This window comes from Hipposideros armiger, unplaced genomic scaffold (assembly GCF_001890085.2).
Source record: "Hipposideros armiger isolate ML-2016 unplaced genomic scaffold, ASM189008v1 scaffold_75, whole genome shotgun sequence".
Taxonomy (NCBI): domain Eukaryota; kingdom Metazoa; phylum Chordata; class Mammalia; order Chiroptera; family Hipposideridae; genus Hipposideros; species Hipposideros armiger.
In genome coordinates this window covers 3,011,192-3,033,422 of record NW_017731425.1, presented here as the reverse complement: position 1 = coordinate 3,033,422, position 22,231 = coordinate 3,011,192, and the positions used below count along the sequence as shown (strand labels likewise).

Below are 22,231 nucleotides of genomic sequence, written 5' to 3'. Positions count from 1 at the left end.
TCCACGGATCTCCACAGGCAGTGCCACCAATGGCATTTTTAACAGAACTAGAACAAACAATCTTAAAAGTTATATGGAACCATAAAAGGCCCTGCCTGAATGGCCACCGCCATCCTAAGAAAGAAGAACAAAGTTGGAGGTATCACACTACCTGATATCAAATTATACTACAAGGCCAAAGTAATCAAAACAGCATGGTGCTGGCATAAGAACAGACACAGATCAACGGAACAGAAAAAAGCCCAGAAATAAACCCATGCCTATATGGTCATTTAATTTATGGCAAAGGAAGCAAGAATTTACACTGGGGTAAAGATAGTCTATTCAACAAATGGTACCAGGAAAACTGGATACATACATACAGAAAAATGAAACTGGGCCACCTTCTTATACTATATACACGAATAAACTCAAAATGTTTGACTTAAATGTACGACCCAAAACCATAAAACTCCTAGAAGAAAATAGAGGAAGTCAACTCTCAGATATTACTCTTAGTAATATTTTTACTGATTATATCTCCTCAGGCAAGGGAAACAAAAGAGAAAATAAACAAATTGGACTACATCAAACTAAAAAGTTTTTCACAGCAAGGGAAACATCAACAAACAAAGAGACATCCTACTGAATGGGAGAAGATATTTGCCAATGATACATCTGAGAAGGGGTTAATATGCAAAATTTATAAAAAACTCATACAACTCAACACCAAAAAAACAAACAATCCAATTTAAAAAATGGGAAGGAGCTGAATACATTTCTCCAAAGAGAACACACAGATAGTCAATAAACATAAAAAGATGCTCAATGTCACTAATCATCAGAGAAATGGAAATAAAACCCACAATGAGATACCACCTCACTCCTGTCAGAATGGCTATCATCAACAAATCAACAAACAACAAGTGTTGGTGAGGCTGTGGAAAAAAGAGAAACCTTGTGCACTGTTGGTGGGACTGCAAATTTTGGTGCAGCCACTATGCAAATCAGTATGGAGGTTCTTCAAAAAATTAAAAATAGAACTACCTTACGAACCAGAAATTCCACTCCTGGGTATTTATCCAAAGAAATCCAAAACACTATTTCAAAAAATTATATGCATCTCTATGTTTACTGCAGCTCTATTCATAATACTCAAGATATGGAAACAACCAAATTGCCCATCAATAGCTGACTGGATAAAGAAATTTTGGTACATTTATACAATGGAGTATTACTCTGCTATAAAAAAGAATAAAATCATACCATTTGTGATAACGTGGATGTACCTAGAGGGTATTATGCTCAGTGAAATAAGTCAGACTGAGAAAAACAAATACCATATGACCTCACATATATGTGGAATCTAAAGAACAGAATGAGCAAACAAAATAAATAGATACAGAGAAAAAACTGATGGTTGCTAGATTGGAGGGGGGTTGGAAGATGGGGGATGTGAAGGGATTAGAAAGTACAAAGTGATAGGCACAAAAAAGTCACAGGGATATGAAATACAGTATTGGGAATATAATCAGTAATGTTTTAAAGATTATGTACAGAGTCAGATGGGTACTGGACTTACTGGGGCTATCACTTCATAGATTGTGTAGATGCCTGACCACTGCACTGTACATCTGAAGCTGATGTAGAATAATATTGAATGTCAACTATAAATATACACAGAGGGTGCCAAAAAATATATATACACATTTTAAGGAAAAAACTATTAAAATTTTAATACTCAAAATATACCAATAACAAACGATGAATTCAAGTCATGTGTATACATTTCTTTGGCACCCTCAGGGGTGTAGCGGTGTGTGTGTGTGTGTGTGTGTGTGTGTGTGTGTGTGTGTGTGTGTGTACTCACGGGATGTAAAGTACAGCACAGGGAATGTAGTCAATAGTATTGTAATAGCTATGTACAATGTCAAGGGGGAGTAGACTTGGGGGGTTTATCACTTTCTGAGGGGTGTAAATGTCCAATTATTATGTTGCTTTGTATACCTGAAACAAAAAATAAAATTAAGTTAAAAAAATAGAAAGCATGGAGCAGCCGGTTAGCTCAGTTGGTTTGAGCACAGTGCTCATGAAGGTTGCCAGTTCAATCCCCACATGGGCTGCTGAGATGCACCCTACACAACTAGATTGAAACAACTACTTGACTTGGAGCTGATGGGTCCTAGAAAAACACACTGTTCCCCAATAAAAAATAAATAAATAAATAAATAAATATAAATTTTAAAAAAACAGAAAGCAAAAAAAATAATAATAATGTTGTAAAGACATGTAGAATGTGAGATGGGTACTAGACTTATGGGGGGATCATTTTATAGATTATATAAATGCCTTACCACTGCACTGTACACCTGAAACTAATATAAAATATTGTATGCCAACTATTGTAAATAAATATGTATACATGAACACACACACACACATATACACATATATATAGTCACGGGATATAAAGTACAGCATAAAGAATATAGTCAGTGGTATTCACTATGTACAATGTCAAATGGATAGTAGACTTGGTGAGGTTATCACTTTGTGAGGCGTGTAAATCTCTGACCATTATGTTGTTTTGTGTACCTGAAACTAATAAAAATAAAATTACAAATGAAAAACAGAGTACAGCTCCAGCACCTAGAACAATACATATGGTAGGCAAGTAAATGTTCATGGAAAGGCAGACTAGAGAAGATATTAGCAACTGACATTACAAAGGACTAATTTCCCTAATATAAGTGAAGTTCCTACAAATCAATAAGAAAAAGACAAACAATCCAATAGAAAATGGGTGACGAATATGTAGAGACAAGTTAAAATTTCATGTTTCAGTGATCAGATTGACAAAAATAAAAAAATCCCGTATTACACTATGTTGGTAAAAGGTATGAAGAAGCAGGTATTCTGATACATTGCCAGTCAGAATAAAATTCATACACTATCTACGGAAGATAATTTGGCAAGATTTATGAGAATTATATATGCAACCCCTTCACACCCATGACGATGGCTATAATTTTTTTTAAAAAATGAAAAATAAGTATTGGGGAAGATGCAAAGACACTGGAACCCTCATAAATTCCTTGTAGGAATGTAACATGGTACAGCAACTATGGATAGCAGTTTGCCATTCCTCAAAAAGCTCAACATAGGGATTACCAGTTAGCTCAGTTGGTTAGAGCATGGTGCTGATTACACCAAGGTTGCCGGTTCGATCCCACATGGGCCAATGTGAGCTGCACCCACCCTAAGAGTCAAGTATGCCATTGTAGCATGAAAGTAATGTGTAATCAATGGCCACGGCTGTTCCCCCAATAAAATTTTTTTTTAAAAAGTTCAACATAGTATTATTGCTTTATGACTCGGCAATTCCACTCCTACGTATATACAAAAAAGAACTGAAAATAGGTACCCAAACAAATTCTTATACACAAGTATTTATACCTGCACTATTCACAGTAGCCAAATGGTAGATACAACCCAAATGTCCCTCAATGGATGCATGGATAAACAAATTGTGGTATTTACATGGTGGAATACTACTCAGCCATAAAATGGAATGAAGTACTCATATGTACAAAACGGATGAACCATGAAAACATTATGCTAAGTGAAAGAAGCCAGACACAGAAAGCTACATATTATATGACTGTATTTACATGAAATATCAAGAACAGTTAAATCCATAGAAATGAAATGCAGATTGGTGGTTGCCAGGGGCAGGAGAGGGAAATGGGCAGTAAGTGCTTATTGGGTAGTTGTATTTTGGAGTAATGGAAATGCTTTAAAATTAGACAGAGGTGGTGATTAAACATTATGATGTACTGAATGCCCCTGAACTGCTTACTTTAAAATGGTGAATTTTACATTATGTGACTTTCACTTCAATTTTGAAAATATATATGCACACACCCATTGGCCCAGAAATTCTACTTCTAAGAATCAATTCCCCCCCTAACCCCCGCTAAAAATAAGAATCCTACAGATAGAATCATATGTGTTCTGAAAGGACATAAGGACACGTAGAAGATCATTAACTATACCATTATTCTTAGAACAAAAGATTATAAACAAACTAAATGTCTATTAGTAAGGGGGTAGGTTCAATAAATTTTTAAATCTATAAAAAAGGAATGAGGATCTTTACACTTTTTGGAAAGTGTCAACTGGCCAAAATTAACTCTCCAAGAAATCCACCAAAAGAATGGTTTATTCGGGAAAAGAAAAAACACAAAAACCACCACAGCAGTGCGGGAACAGACACCTCCAACCTGGGTGCCAGCCAGCTGCCCACATGAAGAGCCCCAGTTCCAAGATGGCTATTCTATTTATTAGCATCCCTCCCCACCGAAGTTACCACACAGTTTAACAGAAAGTCAGGACTACAGAGTTAACAAGGGGCCCAGCTCCACCCATAGTCCTCCCAGCTCTATGGTTCAACATCTTAAGATGCCAGTTCACTTTTATCAAAAGAATGTCTAAGATACATTGTTTAGTATAAAAGGCAAGTTGCAAAATAACAGTTGTGAATTACAGTTAGTACAAAAACAAAGAGAAGAATATATAGACACTTAGTTGCTTATGTATGCATCAAATATCTCTGGAAGGCTACAAAGAAATCAGCAATACCGGGAAGTAGTTGGGAGGACGGAAGTTGGATGAAGGCCTTGCACCTCTTTTGAATTTTGTACCTAATGTAAATATGACCTCTTCAAAAAGTCAAATTAATCACTTAAAAAGAGTTTGTAGTCTAGTGGGGAGACAAACATGAAAACAACAATGCAAGTAGACTGTCCAAGGGAAGCATAGATGCAGGGCCTAGGCAACTCTGGCTAGGGCTATCAAGTAGGCTTCTTGGAGGAGGCGAGACAGGAAGGATAGATTGAACTGCTCCTTGGAAGGCAATATGGCTGTATCCATTACAAAGTAAAGCCATGCCTACTCTATGACCCAGGAATTTGACTCAAGCTCTACCCTGGAGATACACTCGATCAAGGAGACAACTACAATGACGTTCACTGCAGTCTTGCTTACAGGAACAAAATCTGGAAACAACCTAAGCATCAATTAATAGGGGAAGAATAAATGAACTATGGTATTTCCATTAGAAACTAGGAACTTTGGGGCAGTTGAGGAAAAGGGCATGGAAAGTTCATCAGGACACTAACTGTCCAGGGATGGTGGGCAGAGAATGCAAGGGACAGCCTCCCATGGGAAACCAGCTCTGTCTGACCTTTGCTCATTAGGAAACCTCTGACAGATGTGCAGAGGAGGGCAAGGAGAACAAGGTAGGTGGCAAGGGGACCAGCTCTCAGTGAGGCAATTAGGGGTATGAACCAAGGGAAGGATGGGCCCCTCCTCCTAGTAAGAAGAGGACGCAGGTGAAATGGTGTGGGGGGAAAACGAACAGATATATTACTTTTAGCAAGAGAATTGAAAGTTTAGGTTAAGTTCTTTTCTTTACCAGGATTCTAGACCTCTTTGAAATTCAAACTCACTGTCCTCCCTCTTAAAGGAGCCTATATCACTGAAAAAATTAAGGCTATCTAGGAAATTAACCCATCTCTCCCTTTGATCCCATTCAATCCCAATCTTTGGCCTATCTTCCTCACCTTTGTTTTAACACTTCCCCATTGTACAGATGAGGACTGAGGCTCAGAGAAGTAGCATCATTTGCCTGAGAACACTAAGCTACAAATAGCGAGGACTTGAACCTGTATCTCTCTGACTGCAGCACCCTCACCCTTTCCCCACTCCCCCAACTACTACTCTCTCACCCTTATTTTCTTCCCAGTCAAGCATTTTTAATCTCTCTCTACCAGCTTTTCTCACACTCATTTCATACAGTAACAAGCCTCCCTTGGGCTCCACAGTCCCCTTTGGGTGCTAACTAATTTCATTACCTTTCCTACCCCACTCACTTCATTCACAATGACAGGTTAAGAACATAAAGTCTGAAAGTCGTATGTTTGAATCCTGCCTCTCCCAACTCCTGGCTGTAAGACTGTATACAGAGAAGTCAATCAATTTCTCTCTAAGCCTCAGTTTGCCCTTCTGTAAAATGGCGATAAGAATACTGCTACTCTCTCATAGAATTATTTTGAAATTTAAATAGGATAGTCCCAACACTCCACCCAACATCAGGCCAGCATCAGTTGAGTAGAAGCTGTCTTAGTGCAGGGAGGACGACAGGTCCTGACACAGGCTCAAGACTTGGCACAGGTGCCTGTAGTCCTGGATGGACTTGTACAGGCCCCACATGGGCAGTCTTGAGCTTTCTGCTGCAACAAATATCTGCAATTGTTTTTCTGAACACAATATTACTATTACACTATATGACAAAGGGTCTTACCAAGATTGGAGAATCCATCCTGAAGGGCCCATAATCGAGCCCAAGGGGCAGGGACGGGCTCCTCAGGTTCTTGATCTTCAGGAATAGAATACAGTTCCTGAGTGGACACCGTATCTAAGGAGCTCAGTGTTCCCGAGCTGGAGTGAGAGGACTGGCTGGACGTGGGCACTGTGCTGGTAGAGGAGCTGGACGTGCTCTGAGACTGTGAAGAGCCTTGAGTCTGTGAGGAGAGGCCTTGGGACTGCGAGAGGCCGCCTTGGGACTGCGAGAGGCCGCCCTGGGACTGCGAGCAGGCACTGCTGCCAGGGGACTGTGAGGAGGCACTGCCGTGGGGCTGCTGACACTCCACATCCGTCTCCCGAGACATCACGACCTCAAAAACAAGTGTCCAACAATAAGGTGAGTTTCAAGAAATAAGACTTAAAGTTCAAGAGTGAAAGATGGGAATATTACGATGGCAATTTAAAAAAAAATCCAGGGTAAGCATGCTCTGCAAAAATTAAAATTTTAACAGTCTAGACCAGGGGTCAGCAAACTGCAGATCGTGAGCCACATGCAGCTCTTTGGGTACGTATATGTGGCTCTGAAGTAAAACTGAAAATGAAAATAAAACTATCATAGTTTCATTTATAAAATTTTTAAAGGATATTATTAACATAATGGTGATTTCATTTGTTTTATGGCTCTCGAATAATTTTTAAATTTTTGTGAAGGACAGGATTGGCTCTTCCATCTCAAAAGTATGCCAACCTCTGGTCTAGACCCATAGGTCTTCTGGGCTGAGCTTTTTACCAGATCACTTTCACTAGGTCAATTTTTTGTCTTACAGCCACAAACCACAGGGGGGGAAACCAAAAAATTATTTAAAGGCTATAAATAAGTGAAAAGCAATAAAAATGAGTTAGGGAAAGATTCAGGGAGAGGGAAGAGATTTGTAACAGCTTAATGCACCCGATTTTTTAAAATCAGAAGGAAACCTAAAATGTATTCATTAATACAATCAACTTTACATTAAAATTTAATATATGTTTTGGAAAGAGAAAAGGGAAGGGTCTGGTGGCTTGGGGTAAAAGATGAGCAAAGAGAAACTGGTATTTGCTGCACGACTCCAAGGGGGGGATTTACATAAAAAGGTCACTACGGGCGACTGAGTGGCTCATTGATTAAGAGGTGGCTTGGGAGAGCGAGCTCTGAGCAGCAGGGCCGCCGGTTCAGATCCCACATGGGCCAGTGACACTGCGCCCTCTACAGCTAAGATGGTGAACAACAGCTCTACCTGGAGCTGGGCTGCCATAAGTCACCGGCAATGGTGTAGGTTGCAGTGGGACTGCAGTGGGCTGCCGTAAAGCTACCGTGAGTGGCCGGCAGCCGGCGTGAGCTGCTGTGAGTGGCTGTCCAATGGCCGGCGACCGATCTGCTTCACCCAGGAAGAGCGCAATGATCACAATACCAACATGGACCAGTGAAGTGACATCCTCTACAACTAGACTGAAGAACAAAAGGACAGCAACTTGTCTGTTCCCCTTCCCAGATTCCCCAACACTGTTCCCTCCCCCCACTTCCCCAATAAAATCTTTAAAAAGAAAAAACAGTTTACTGATGCCCCTCCTCCCCCAAATCAGTCCCAGGAAATTCCTTGACACCTAAGTGCTGGGCCACTTAACGAGGGAGACCGAAGACAAAGAAGGCTGCTCTAAACAACTCCACCTCGCCCTTTGTGATGCTAAGTAACTATCAGCTCACCTTTTCAGCATCCTAAATGGCCTCCCAGCCCTTCAGAATCTTACAGAAACCATTCTTTGAGCCATAGGAGACAAAAACAGAGGTTCTCACCCTTGCTTTAGAATTAACTTGATGGACAGTGAAGCTCTGATAACAGAACCTACAGCAAAGTCAAAGTACCTTTCAACCCCTAACTTTAAATCCCCAAACTGTTTTTGTTTTTTTTAAGGTACATTCTCTCCTGATCCCCACTCAGGCGACTCTTCCAGGAGAACATAGTAATGATTACTCACACTGACTGCATTTACACAACTTTCCAGATACAAAGGTCCTGATGAGTTTTCCTGAAAGCACCTCAGGAAGGTGAAGCCAGAGCTGAGTCTGCCACTCCAGCTGCTCTAATACTACCTCAGCCATGCTGACAGTCCTTCTGCAGTTTTTTTAGCAAGACTTCTCCACCCTGAAAACTGGCAAAAGACAGTGTGTCAAGAAGTAGCTATCATCGTTTATGATAAATAAGGGTCTACCAGGCCAGGACCACAGGGGCCTCAGTGTGGAGAATGTACAGTGGAGTGATTAGAGGCAAATAGCTCTGGAGTCAGATGCCTATATCAAATCTTTGCATGACCTTTAGGTAATTCAACCTGTTGGAGCCTTATCTGAATAAAGCAGATAGATCTTTCAGATTAAATGAGATGATACGTGAACGCTCCTCCTCCAGTATGCTTGATAACTGGGACAACAGAATTCCAATCCCCAAGAATCCAACAGCCGGAAAAGACCTTACAAGTGCAACACAATTTTTTTTTTTTTCAAATAGAGAAACTGAGTTCCAAAGAGGACTGGTGCCCTCCTACCCTCTGCAGGCCACCCCATTCCACACACTTATTTATGAACACTTGCAGGGCATCCTGCTACACAAATCAGTGTATTTCCAATTACTGCAGTGTCTATCCGCTGAAAGTGGATTCTCAATACATATTTTTAAGATTGAACCTAAAGTACGGTAATAATTACTCACATTTCTAGAACTCTTCACAAAGCAACTTTGCTCTGATTTTGAAGAGCACAACTTTGTTCCTTCTTATCCTGTATGTCTGGGCCAGTTACAGCTTGTAAGTAACTGAGGAAGGAACTGGAAGTTCATCTACAAAGGAAGAGTCGTCCACGCATCCCTCTCACCCCACCCCCACAACCCTCGCCGCAGCTCAAAAAAAACAGGGCAATGCGGAAGCTCGGGAGATTTAGTTCGCCTTAGCCGCCTAAGGGCGGGATTCGAACTCCCAAACACCCAGAAAAGATTCTCCACTAGGACTCACCTCGTGAGCCCACCTGGGGACGCACACTCACAGCTGCCGCCACTAGCGGAGTGGCGCTAAACGGATACAAAGTCCACCCCCAGCCAATCAAAACATTCCTCCCCCGCTGCCGGACCAATGAGGAACAGCAGATGTAGCCATCCACGCGTAGACTCACTGCTTGATGGGAGTTGTAGTTTAAAATGCAAAACGGGACTCAGAATCCAGGTTTCCCTTGGGTGATCCCGCCCCCCCAGTTCTCCAGCCAATCAGCAACACTAGTTTGGTCAGCCGCTTCTCACCTTATCCCACCACAGGTGACCGCGGCGAATCTAGGCCGCCAGCCAAATGTGGGGCGGGAGAACCCGGGCCTTGCTCCGGGTGTGGGGGTTGTGGCCGACGGGGATCCTCGGAAGGAGATCAATAAGCTGCAATGCTGCGTCACTAGCGGGAAGCAACTGCCCCCAGTGTTGGAACTGTGGCGGCCCAAGGGGCCCCATTCGTGGGGACGGGTTTTTCTGCCCGCAGTGCCGCGCGCTGCAGCCACCTGACCCCACTCGGGACCACTTCAGCCTTATGGACTGGTACGTGAGGGGGTTTCGGGAACCGCGCCGGAGCGAGAGAGAAAGGGGTTGGCGTGCGAGAGGGAAGGGCCGATCAGTTTTGGGAAGGAGAGGGAGGGGCAGTTAGATAGGTGGGCGGAGCCCTAGAGACCAGGGTCTGGGTGGGGATGGGGCGGGGGAGAATGGAGGATGAGATGTGTCGTGAGAAAGAGGAAATTGAGGGGCGGGCCCGAGGGAAGGGCTTTGAGGGATGGAGACAGTGGAGGGAGGATTGGAGGAGCGGGGCCTGAGAGAAGTTGAGGGGCGGGGGCTGAGGGAAGGGTACTTGAAGGGCCCTTAGAGAGGGGAAATTTGAGGGTTAGGATCAGCCATTAACGTTGGATTGAGACTTTTAAGAAAGGAGTGCTGACGTGTTATCGAAATAAGGGAGTAAATAAATAAATCATGGAAACACTTAATGTTGAGGGCAGAGTCTAAGGGAAAGATGAGACTTGGAGGGAGAATATCTGAGCAATCGGTGTTTTTGCCTGTTTTCCTCCCAAGGTTGAGGAGTTTGGCGAAGTAGTCAGATTTGGACAGAGCTAAACTGATGAGATAGGGCAGGCTCTGGGAATAGAAAGCAAAAGGGATTAGATTAAAATAAAGTGGGAGACAGAGATGAAGGGACTCAGGCCTTGGAAAGATAGGGTGGGATTGGGAATGCCACTTCCCCTTAACACTTATGATGGGCTGCAGTAACACTACCCTTTTAAGTTCCTCATGGGTGTGAAACTCTTCCCACCTCAGGGCCTTAGCATGTTCCCTCTGACAAGATGACTCTTTCCTCTGATCTCTGATTACTCTTCATTGTCATTCAGCTCACAGCTCAAATACCATCTCTTTGTCCACCACATCTACCACTCTCTCTGACCCTATTCTGTTTTTCTTCACTGCACCTACCACTTTGGGAAATTATCTCTGTCTGCATGTTTACTGCATATTTCCCCCATGAGAACAGGAACCAGATCCATAGTATACAAATCTGTAAATATTTAATGCATGAATTTTATCTTCCTATTTTCTTCCAGCAACCGTTCCTTCAGAGTTGACACTGTGAAGCTCCAACATAGGTATCAGCAACTACAGCGTCTTGTGCACCCAGATTTCTTCAGCCAGAGGTCTCAGGTAACCTTTTGGCCACACCTAATCATACCCACACATGTATGCATTCTGGGTGGGTGACAGTGGCCTTGTGGTTATGTGATTATCAGGGACAGCTGTTCTACCCTGTGGCAGCCAGTCCCCAGCCAGCCAGGCCCTGGACCTGTCCTGCAAAAGTAGAACCCATCAGTTAAAAATAAATGAAGCTCATCCCACACCAGTTCTACTTTGGCCACTTCCTTAGGTGCCTGCTCATCAGTATTTTATGAAACAGTTTGTGAATATAAGATTGCTGATTTGGATGGTGATAAAACTTTCTTCATATCCACTAACAGACCGAAAAGGATTTCTCAGAGAAGCATTCGACCCTGGTGAATGACGCCTATAAGACCCTTCTGGCCCCCCTGAGCAGGGGAGTATACCTTGTAAGGTGATTTCCCAACCCTTCTGCACACGACTGCCTGCTGTCCACTAGGGTACAGCTGCTCCCCTGTATTCAGCAGAGAAGTGCTTGAAGCCTGATCTAGTCCAGGGACCCAACGATATTTAGCCTCAAAGATACTACAAAAGTTTTCTCTGAATATCCTGTGTAAATCTTACTTGCCCAATTGCAGTTTTTTAAACCATTTTTTCTATAAATTTAGGGCTTGGATGGTGATGACTTTTAGGAAAGAGTAATTTGGGGCATATTTGTTTGTTTAGTGGGAGAAAGTGAACACCTTAGAATTTTAGGATGTAATAGAACCTTTACAAATATCTACTTCAGATTCTCAAGTGGAGAAATCACTCCCCAAGGGTCACACAGTTCTAACTGGCAGAAAGGGATCCTGTCAAAGGATCCCTTTCTCAGTCCAAGGTTCCTACCCTCACACTTTCATTGTTAGGATACTTCAAGTTTTCCCTACGAGTGGCATTCTGTTCATAAGGGTGAGTAGGATTGACTCTGCCCATAGGCTCTTGGTGTAAACTTATTTTCCCTGCTTTATGCCCAAATAGCTAAAGCTCCATGGTGTAGAGATTCCTGAAGGAACAGATTATGAAATGGACAGGCAATTTCTCATGGAAATAATGGATATTAATGAAAAACTTGCAGAAGCTCAAAATGAAGCTGCCATTAAAGAGATTGAATCTATTGTCAGAGGTAAAAGATAAAATATCACCAAATGTATTTTATTGCTGCTAAGAGTACATATCCGGGGATAAGTGAAAAATGAATATAAAGAATATATATTGGCCTCATAATGATTCAGGGAGTATCTTATTTTCTTGATTATACGGAAACCAATTTTGTCTGGAGGTTAGACCTGTAACATCCCTACCTCTCTAGAATGTAGTCTTAAACCAAGAACTGTTGACTTCATATCATGAGCCAATTTAAATAGAAAAATTACAGTAATGGTTTTTCTCTTTCAGCTAAACAGGAAGAATTGACTGACAATTTAAGCAGAGCTTTTGAACAAGGTATTTTCTTCATTTCTTGACTTTCTTAAATATGGAAAGAAACTAAGCACTGAGGTACAACCATGCATTCAACAAGTAACTATATATACTCATGATAGGTACATGGGGAGGTATTAAATATAGATGAGTCTACATTTTTGTCTTCAAGGATTCACAGTCTTGCTGGAAAACCATGCTGTGAGACAAAAACAATGATATGCCAGTGAAAGATTATGTAAGGGAAAGTGCTTTCATTTCCCTTTAACAAGTAGAAGATAAGATGAGGGATGTGGGCTGAAGCCAACACAGTAGATCCTGAGGGCAAGGCTTCACAGTCAACATTTGGCAAAGCCTGCACACTTCTTTTTTTGCAAAGCCTAGGAGAAGCCCATGACAAAACTGTGCCCCAATTTTTTTTTTTTCATTTTATTAAGGAATAGCCATGGTCATTGGTTACACATTGCTTTCATGCTACGATGGTATAGTTGACTCTTTTAAGGAGAGAACAGCTCACAGTGGCCCATGTGGGGATCGAACCAGCAACCTTGGTGTTATCAGCACGACACACCAACCAGCTGAGCTAACCAGCCACCCCCCCAAATTATGAATATGGAATATTCATCCTTATCCCCACTGCTCCTGGCCCTCAGGTTGAAGAGACTATATCTATTTCTAGCTGTTTTTAAGCAAGAACAACTTTTCTCTCCGTTCCTGACTGGTGCCACCGCATAACTAAGAGAGTAATGGCCCTTTGGCTTAGGGTTCATTTGATTATAGTAAGCAGAAAGCCACTTGAGCTAGACTTGATAAAGGGAGGTTATTGTAAGGAAACAGGGCTACCTCCCGGAATCCAAAGAGAAAGTCCCTGCAATGATGGTAGGACAGTAAAACAAGAGCTTTTCTGGGACAGAACCTGGGAACCAGAAAGCAGTCTGGAGCCATGACTTCGCTCCTGGACTCAGTGCCCCTGGCAGTCCACTGCATCCTCCTCTCTCAGAAAAACCACTTCTGTCTGCTGTCTTATTAGTATATGGTACCCCAAAGTGCCCTCTCCCACTGGATGACTCCTTAATCCTCCATGGCCTATTAACTTATAAGAACAACACCTTTCACCATCTGACTCGAGTCCCCTAGACCCAACTCCAGATTTCTGAGAGAGGGAATTTGATTGACCCAGCTTTATGGCCAGATGTGCACTCGAATACAGTCAGCTAGGACCAAGGAGATAGGCTTACACAGTGTACTGTCTACTTTGCAGGGAATGGAGGCGTCAATTCTGAGAAGCACGCACAGGGAATGTCTCCAAAAAGATGGGGGGGAAATATACGAGCAGAAAATAGGAACCTAGTCTTACATGTCTGCCTGAAATCTATGTCCCCAACTCTCTGGCTAAGAAGGTCAGATTGTATTCCATTAGGGCCCAACCCAGTTTCTGTTGCACCTTTGCATACTTTTATTTTTTTAATTATAAATATAATTTTAGAAAAGAATAAAGAACACATAAGTACAATATAAAGAATAGTAACAGAACAAACGCTCATGTCTCCACCACCCAACTTAAGAAATAGAACATGGGACTGGCCGGCTGCTGGCTTGTGCTTTCATGAGCTGCTATGAACCGCCGTGAGCGGCTCTCCAATGGCCGGTGACGGATCTGCCTCACCCGGGAAGAGCACAGTGATAATACCAACATGGGCCAGTGAAGCGATGTCCTCCACAACTAGACTGAAGAACAAAAGGACAGCAACTTGTCTGTTCCCCTTCCCCAATTCCCCAACGCTGTTCCCCTCCTCCAATTCCCCAATAAAAATCTTTAAAAAAAAAAAAAAAGAAAGAAAATAACAAGTATTGGAGAGGACGTGAAGTTAGAACCACAGTATGGTGTTTCCTCAAAAAGTTCAAAATAGAATTACGATACAATCCAGCAATTCCACCTCTGGGTATATACCTAAAGAATTGATAGCAGGGACTCAAAGAGATATTTGTACACTGTCACAGATAAACAAAGCCAGATACTAGTTAAAGTAAGGACAGATTTGAATCAGTAATAACTATTACAATAGGAAAACGAGTCCAGCATGAACTAAACTCTACTTCAATTTGTGACTGGGCGTTTTAAAGGAAGAATGAGTAAATAGGGAGGGGGTACACGGGCTCAGTAGAGTCAGGAAAGTAAAAAGTTCCAAAAGCGGGAAGGGAGGGGGTTGGTCCATGTAAAACCCATCTGGGTTTGCTACCTGGCGCTTATTGAAGTTTCTCCCACAGAGCCTGTGAGATGGGCTCTATCTCCAGATATTGGCTGTAATAAATATTAATAGTAAATTCTTTTAGCAGCCTTGAATTTTCAAAACAGGCATTTTAAGGGGAGCTAGGATTATCATAGGGATGCAGCCTTGAGCTGTTAGAAACTAATGTTAATGTTTGTTCAAGTCTTTATAGGTTATGGTTGAGGCCTAGTAGAGAAAAGTGTTCAGAGGAGCCTGACTAGAGTTTAGCCCAAGATAGAATTCTTGTCAACACCCACGATCATAGGGTTTTTCACAAAAGCTAACAGATGGAAGCAACCCAAGTATCCATCAAAGGTTGAATGGATAAACAAAATGTTGTCTATACATAAAATGGAATATTATTCAGATGTAAAAAGGAAGGAAATGCTCATACATGCTACAACATGGGTGAACTTTGAGGATATTGTGCTAAGTAAAATAAGCTAGTCACAAAAAGATAAATACTGTATGACTTCCACTTACATGTGGTGCTTAAAGGAGTCAGCTTCATAAAAATGGAAAATAGAATGGTGGTTGCCAGGGGCTGGAAGGAAAGAAGAATAAAGAGTTTTTGTTTCCTAGGTACACACAGAGCTTCAGTTTTACAAGATGAAAAGAGTTCTGTGGATAAATGGCATTGATAGTTGCATGGCAATGTGAATGTACTTGATGCCACTGAACTCTACACTTAAAAATGGTTACCATGGTAAATTTTTTTTTTTAAGATTTTATTGAGGAATTGGGGAAGGCACACAGCCAAGTTGTTGTCCTTCAGTCTTAGTTGTGGAGGGCGCAGCTAGCTCAGCTCCAAGTCCAGTCGCCATCTGGCCGCCCGGCAGCCGCTCAGCTCAAAGTGCTGTGTTCAATCTAAGTTGTGGATGGGCATAACCCACCATCCTATGCTGGAGCGAACCAGCAACCTTGTTATTAGGAGCACATGCTCTCACCAGCTGAGCCATCCTGCCACCTATTGGCAGCTCAGCTCAGGCGCAGCTCACTGGCCCCTGTGGTAATCGAACCAGCTACCCTATTGCTCAGAGCTCACGCTCTTAACCAACTGAGCCACTCAGCCAGCCCACCATGGTAAATTTTGTTATGTGTACTTTGCCATAATTAAAAGAACTTTTATAAATATTAAAACTAAGTAAATAAAGTAAATATACAACACGACACTGTCTTCCAAGCCCCCAGTAGACTTTTTGCAATTGCATCCCCCTTCTACGGTAACCACTCCTGAGTTTTGTATTCATCATTCCCTTGCTTTTCTTGATAGTTTTAACCATGTGTGACTATAATGGTATATTATTTAGTTTTGCATATATCTAAGTCAGGGTTTCTCAACCTTGGCACTACCAACATTTTGGGCCAGATAATTATTTTGTTGTTGGGGGCTATCCAGCATACTGTAGGATGTTTATCAGCACCCCTGGCATCTTCCCACTAGATGTCAGTTGGGATAAACCAAAAATGTCTCCAGACATTGCCGAATGTCCCGGGGGGGGGGGGGGGGATACACCCCAGTCTAGAACCACTGGTTTATGGGCTTCATTCCCCGAGACTGAGGAGCAGAGGTGGCTCTGTACAACAGCAGTGATTCCACATCCTCTGGGTTAGACCATCATGTATGATACAGGAAAACTCTTAAAACACACCCATTTATTACTTGGGGACTGTCCTAGAGAGAATCAGCTTCTCATATTTAAAGTCTGAATCCTGTAAATAAGCATGCCTTTGCCCCCTTTTGGTTAGTCCCTTTGCCCCCTTAACAATCCAGATGTTCTCCCTCCCTCTCGCTCAGATTTACTGAGTAATTGATCAGCCCTCCAGAGACTGGGGCTTAGCTTGAATCCAGCTGCTTCAGTCAATAGAGTTCGTTGTATTCTTGCTTGAAATAAAGCCTCACATTAACGTCTTTGTTTATTTCAGATGATTTTGAAAAAGCCAAAGAAGTTTTAACAAAGATGAGATACTTTTCAAATGTAGAAGAAAAGATCAAGTTAAAGAAGATTCCCCTATAATTGTTCCTAGTTGTAATGTTTTAACAATAAAGTTCTTATATATTTCTTTCCTGGATTCTGCTAATTAAGACTAGATATGCTTTCACTGCTTGTCTCATCTTAATTAAACCTGTGACTCAAGCATTAATGGATGGCAAAGTTTGTCATGCCAGAAGAAACAGCCTGGCCCGAGTTTGAACGTGATGCTTGATACACGATGCCCCCAGCTAGGCCAATGTATGACGAGGGGATGGGGTCAACTTGAGGCCCTGGAGGAGGGGTTTGGCAAAGTTTTTCTGCAAAAGGCCAGATAATAAATATTTTAGGCTTTGTGGGCCATACTGCCTCTGTTGTGACTACTCAACTAGCCATGGTAGCACTTTATTTATAAAATAGGCAGTAGACTAGGTTTGACCTTGGGTTTGCCACCTTCTGCCCTAGAACCACCTCTTCCTGATGGCATGACCTTCACTGATAGATAGTCCCCTTATTAGCATGGCCTTTAGGACATTCTGTTTGGTAACCATGCAAAGCTACCTAAGTCTCTGGATCAACAAAGATTAAAATAGAAAAGTCTGATTAAAAAAATTCCAAGAAACACCATTCAAACTTTTGGAGAGCGCTGCTTGTTCATAATTGAAAAATTCAGGGTTCCAAACCAAGGTTTACATACTACCAGATCTTAAAACTTCAGCCCATTTGCATCCCCCACTCTTCCTTGTCTAAGAATTTATGTCTTATGAACCCTGGTCCAGTTATTCTCAGTTAACATCCGAGGATTTATGGATCTTCTGAAGGCAAATTAACCACAACAGCTATCTGGCTTAATGGTATTTAGGAATATCAGTACAATCTCCTACCCCCTCACAATTTACAAGGAGAATGCGTTACTTGTCTAAAAACACACAGGGAGTTCTTTAAGTAAATTATTGCAATGCAAGCAAATGTCCAGATTAAACTGGGTGCTTCTGCAAAGATGGAGGAGATGAAAGGAGTGTTTGATATACTTTTGTAGACAATCTTTATTCCTTCTTCAGAACAATGATCAGGACCAAAACAATCGGACCACGAAAAGAAATCAGATAAACGTTGCCTCAAATGACACCTTTGGAAGAACTTCAAAGAAACTTTCCCTTACCTGTTGCCATCAACTGGAAAGGCCACTGGGCCTCCCAGCAAACCATTTCTGACTTGGGAAATAATTTAAAAAGACTTTATTTCTGAGTCAGTGGAATTTTTTTCCCCTCTCTTCCTTTTAGTCTAAGCTCCAAGTTTAACTGGACTTCTAAAGCCAGGAACACTTTGGAGTATTCCTGACAAAGCCCTCCCTATAGGAAGCCCTGTAGGATGTCTGAAAGGTCAACAGCCCTATTAGGATTAAAGTTTCAGATGGAGTGAAGCAAATTAAGCACCCACCTCCCAACCTCACGTCATTCCTAATACAGTGTCAGAACAAATCAGAGGTCTTGACAACTTTGTGACTATGTCTGCTCTGGTGTCAGACCGGCCTTGTGTTATGGACTGAGTGTTTCCCAAAAAAAATTTATATTTTGAAGCCCTAACCCCCAGTGTATCTGTGTTTGGAGATGGTGCCTCCAGGGAAGTAATTAAGGTTAAATGAGGTCATAAAGGTGGTCCAATGGGATTAGTGTCCTTAGAAGAGAAGACAGCAGAGAGCTCCCTCATTCACTCTTCCCACCCTCACACACTGGAGAAAGGCCCTGAGAGGAAGCCAGAGAGAAGGCCTCCAGCTACAAGCCAGTAAGAGATTCCTCCTTGGAAACTGAAACTGACCATGCTGCCACCTTGATCTTGGACTTCCAGCTTCCAGACTGTGAGAAAATTAATTTCCGCTTTTTAAGCCGCCCAGTCTGTGGTACGTTGTTACGGCAACCTGAGCTGACTAATAAACCTGGGTTTCAATCCCAGCTCTTCCACTTATTTGCTATGAGTTCATCATTGTGCTAAGCTTTATTTCCTGTTCTTTAAAATGGTGATAATAGGGCCGGCCCAGTAGCACGTTGGTTAAGAGTTGGCTTGGGAGTACGAGTTCTGAGCAGCAGGGCCACCAGTTCAGATCCCACATGGGCCAGTGACGCTGCACCCTCTACAGCTAATATGGTGAACAACAGCTCAACCTGGAGCTGGGCTACCGTGAGTTGCCGGCGACGGCGTAGGCTGCAGTGGGATTGCAGCAGACTGCCATGAGCTACCGTGAGCAGACAGCAGCCAGCGTGAGTGGCTGGCAACCAGTGTGAGCCACCATGAGCGGCTGTCCAATGGCCGGGCGACCGGTCTGCTCCAGCCAGGAAGAGCGCAATGATCATAATACCAACATGGGCCAGTGAAGCGACGTCCTCCACAACTAGACTGAGGAACAGAAGGACAGCAACTTGTGTGTTCCCCTTCCCCAATTCCCCAACGCGGTTCCCTCCTCCAATTCCCCAATAAAATCTTTAAAATAAATAAATTAATAAAATAAAATAAAATGGTGATAATAATAGTACCTATCTTACAAGGTTGTTGAGAATACTAAATGAAATAAGTTATCTGTGCAAATTGCTTAGCACAGTGTCACAGTAAGCACACTAAGCACAATGTAATTTTTTTAAGGTTTGCAGCTATTTTATTTAACAGTATACATTTAACACAATAAAACACTGATATATGGTAGCCTAGTTAATAGTACAATAGTGTAACAGTGATAGTTAACAGTGTAACGATATGTATCATTTTGATGATTACATTATTTCAAACAACAAACTACACTGAAAAAAATGCTGGTAAAATTCTTCGTCATAATATTATGAATAAATACAATACATTAATTGAAAATATCATTGCTTAAAATTTGAAAGTGGAAGTGAACTCTTGTGGACAGAGTCAGAGTTTAACATAATCTGAAAGGCGGGATGGGAGAAAGTTCTGACCCAAATGAAATCTTTCAAGTTAACAGAAGAAAAATAAAGCAGAGTTTATCTTCAAGGGTAACAGGCTGTTTGCGTCTTCAGGTGGGACAGGTCCGTGTAGTCAGGTCCTGCAGTAAAATTACATCACTGAACAGGAAGACTTTCTTTGTGAAGTGGCCCCATTAATTTTTTCTGCCTCAAAAATTACCCTTCTAAAAATATCAACAGCAATCTGATTTTCTTAGCATAAGATTCCAAAGAAGCTGTGTTCCAAGATTCTGCTAATGCTTTTCCCTTCTTCATAACTGATCACCCTTTCTATATGTAAGTCTTTCTTATTCCCAACCAACGTAATAGGTATTTGCACTTTCCCTACCATATCCAACAATTTGCCATGGATAACTTGAATCACTTCAAAACTTTTGGTTGATGTAACAGAATACACAAGGATGTAACCATTAATATCTATAGAGTATGTCTGAGAAAAGGTGCCCAGCTGTGTTGAAGATGATATTCCTGTCCATTTACTGTGATCAATTTTGTGAAAGTGTTTGCCATGGTTGGATTGTAGGAATCAACAAATTGAATAGTCATTGAGGATTTCTCCACAGAGCCTTAGCCCAGGATCACATCTTCAGGGACTTGGACTCCAGCATCTTAGCAGCCACCTCAGCCCCGGGCCAACTACATCAACCCAGGCTGCACCAGCCATCAGCCATAGCCGGGCCTGGGGCTCAAATGTGATTTTTTAAATGTTAATGACTACTTTTATTATTTTCACTTTGGCAACAAAATCATGCCTTTTGCTAGAGAGTAAACACTATCCTTTCAACAAAGTTTCAAAGCACCTGCTTTGTGTAAGAGAAGGCTCAGCCCTGGAGAGATACACAGAACAGTAAGATGCTTCCTGTCCACTTGGGAAGAGGACTTTTACACTCACAACCAAAATAATATTAAAAGTTCCCATTTGCTGCACAGTGACTGTTGTGCCAGGCACTTATGTACAGAATCTTGCACAATTCCATCAAATTAAATCCAATTCAGTTTTACAGATGAAGAAACAAGCTCTCAGAAGGTAAGAGAGTCAAGAGCTGAGATTCAAACGTAGATCTGTCTGCAAAGCCTGTGCTCTGAGGGAGGCTGAACTCACCAAGATTAAGTATAAGCCAAGGGGATTAAACAAGTTTTACATGAGGAGCCATTTACCAGGGCCTGCACCATGCCAAGCAGACGCAGGGTTTTACCTGAGTCCCTGTTTACAAAGCCTGAGCATGCAGCTTCATTGGGCTTTACCGAGGGATGGTTCCCACGTGCAGTAACCAGGGAAGAGGGCTTCAGGGAAGGGGGGGAGTGGCATCCAGACAAGCAGAAAGAAGTGTGTCAGGTATCCCCAAGAACACCCTCAGGTTCAACGACTCTAGCCTAGAAGAGCCCACAGGACTCAGTATATAGTCCTACTCATGGCTATGATTTATTACAATGACAGAATACAAAGCTAAGTCAACAAAGGGAAAAGATACATGGGGTGAAGTTCAATGGAAACCAGATGCAAGCCTCCAAGAGTCCTCTCTCAGTGGAGTCACACGAGACACGCTTAATTCCCCCAGCAACAATTTTGACAACACATGTTCAGGTAAAGATGTGTGCCAGGGAAGCTCGTTAGAGTCTCAGTCCCCAGAATTTTTCTTGGGACATGGTAACATAAGCACACTCTGCCTGGCATGTGCCAACATCTCAGACTCCCAGAAGAAAAACAAGTATTCAGCAAAAAATGCATTGTTTGTACAAACAATTTAGGCAGAGTGGACCACTCTTATCAGTTCTGGGAATAGGTAAATGCTCCCCAAAACAAAGATCACAGACACCAAGAGCCAACCTTGTAAACAGACCTTTCTAACGATGTGCAATCTCAGAGCTGCTGTCTTAACTCTTTTTTACACAGATGCCAAGGGAAGGTACCATCATAGCCAAGGAAATTATATAACAAGTAATCTATAATCAGAGAGGAAAGAGCCTCTCTTGCTTTTCCTGTCTCTATGGGTGCCACCCAGCAAAGAGACAAGATGCTACTCTGAGTTGACAAAGTAGTCATGCCACCTTGTGTTCAACGGCAAGTGATGAATGGCTACAGCAGACTTTGACCAAAGCTTTGATTTGACGAAGAATTCCTTTGGCTCAGTCACTCTTGGTGACATGTTGGATATATCAGATGTGGCCAGAAGAAAAAATAAAGAGAAGAAACCATCTTTTCCTTTCCAGGGGTTGCTGATTGGAGGCAAGAGAGATTCAGAAACAAATCACCAGAGTACAAAGTGGGTAAGAGTTCCAAGCCGGAAACACACACAGGTGACATTAGTGAAGGTGGGTACTATCAAAAAGGGGTAAGGTCTTCAAGAAAATGGAGAACACATGCCCCATTTCAAAGCTGGGGAGAAAAGGGGAGACAACACTCGACTCTGGTAATTGCTGTCATGCAGAGATTAAGACGCTATATTAACAATCTCCTGACTTTTTCAAGAGAAGTTGGAATTGGGATTTATATATATTTTATT

The 22,231-nt window shown here is 42.2% G+C and overlaps 2 protein-coding genes and 1 pseudogene across 8 annotated transcripts in view; 1 reads left to right on the top strand and 2 right to left on the bottom strand.

Annotated features, from left to right (window-relative positions):
* The window catches only part of CHEK2 (checkpoint kinase 2), a 48,135-nt gene extending 40,483 nt beyond the window's left edge, over positions 1–7,652 (bottom strand). The window contains exons 1-2 of the mRNA XM_019643045.1: positions 7,620–7,652; positions 6,344–6,716 (exon numbers count right to left, since the gene is read on the bottom strand). Coding sequence (XP_019498590.1) covers positions 6,344–6,716; positions 7,620–7,637 — 391 coding nt within the window. The 5' untranslated portion in view covers positions 7,638–7,652. The remainder of the gene's footprint in view (positions 1–6,343; positions 6,717–7,619) is intronic.
* A 1,972-nt stretch (positions 7,653–9,624) lies between these two features.
* On the top strand, positions 9,625–16,840 carry HSCB (HscB mitochondrial iron-sulfur cluster cochaperone). 7 transcript variants are annotated; one of them, XM_019643191.1, is made up of 6 exons: positions 9,629–9,947; positions 10,994–11,090; positions 11,402–11,491; positions 12,063–12,207; positions 12,480–12,527; positions 14,069–14,153. In XM_019643191.1, exons 1-6 carry the CDS (start codon positions 9,712–9,714, stop codon positions 14,131–14,133), a joined length of 681 nt encoding a protein of 226 aa, XP_019498736.1. In that variant the 5' UTR covers positions 9,629–9,711; the 3' UTR covers positions 14,134–14,153. The 7 variants fall into 7 exon arrangements, with proteins under 7 accessions (XP_019498737.1, XP_019498736.1, XP_019498735.1 ...); XM_019643190.1 differs by lacking the exon at positions 14,069–14,153 and adding an exon at positions 16,700–16,840 and having other exon boundaries at positions 9,630–9,947; XM_019643192.1 differs by lacking the exons at positions 11,402–11,491; positions 14,069–14,153 and adding an exon at positions 16,700–16,840 and having other exon boundaries at positions 9,625–9,947.
* Positions 16,841–19,618: 2,778 nt separating this feature from the next.
* On the bottom strand, positions 19,619–20,900 carry LOC109383035 (GTP-binding protein Rheb pseudogene; annotated as a pseudogene).
* Positions 20,901–22,231: the final 1,331 nt, after the last annotated feature.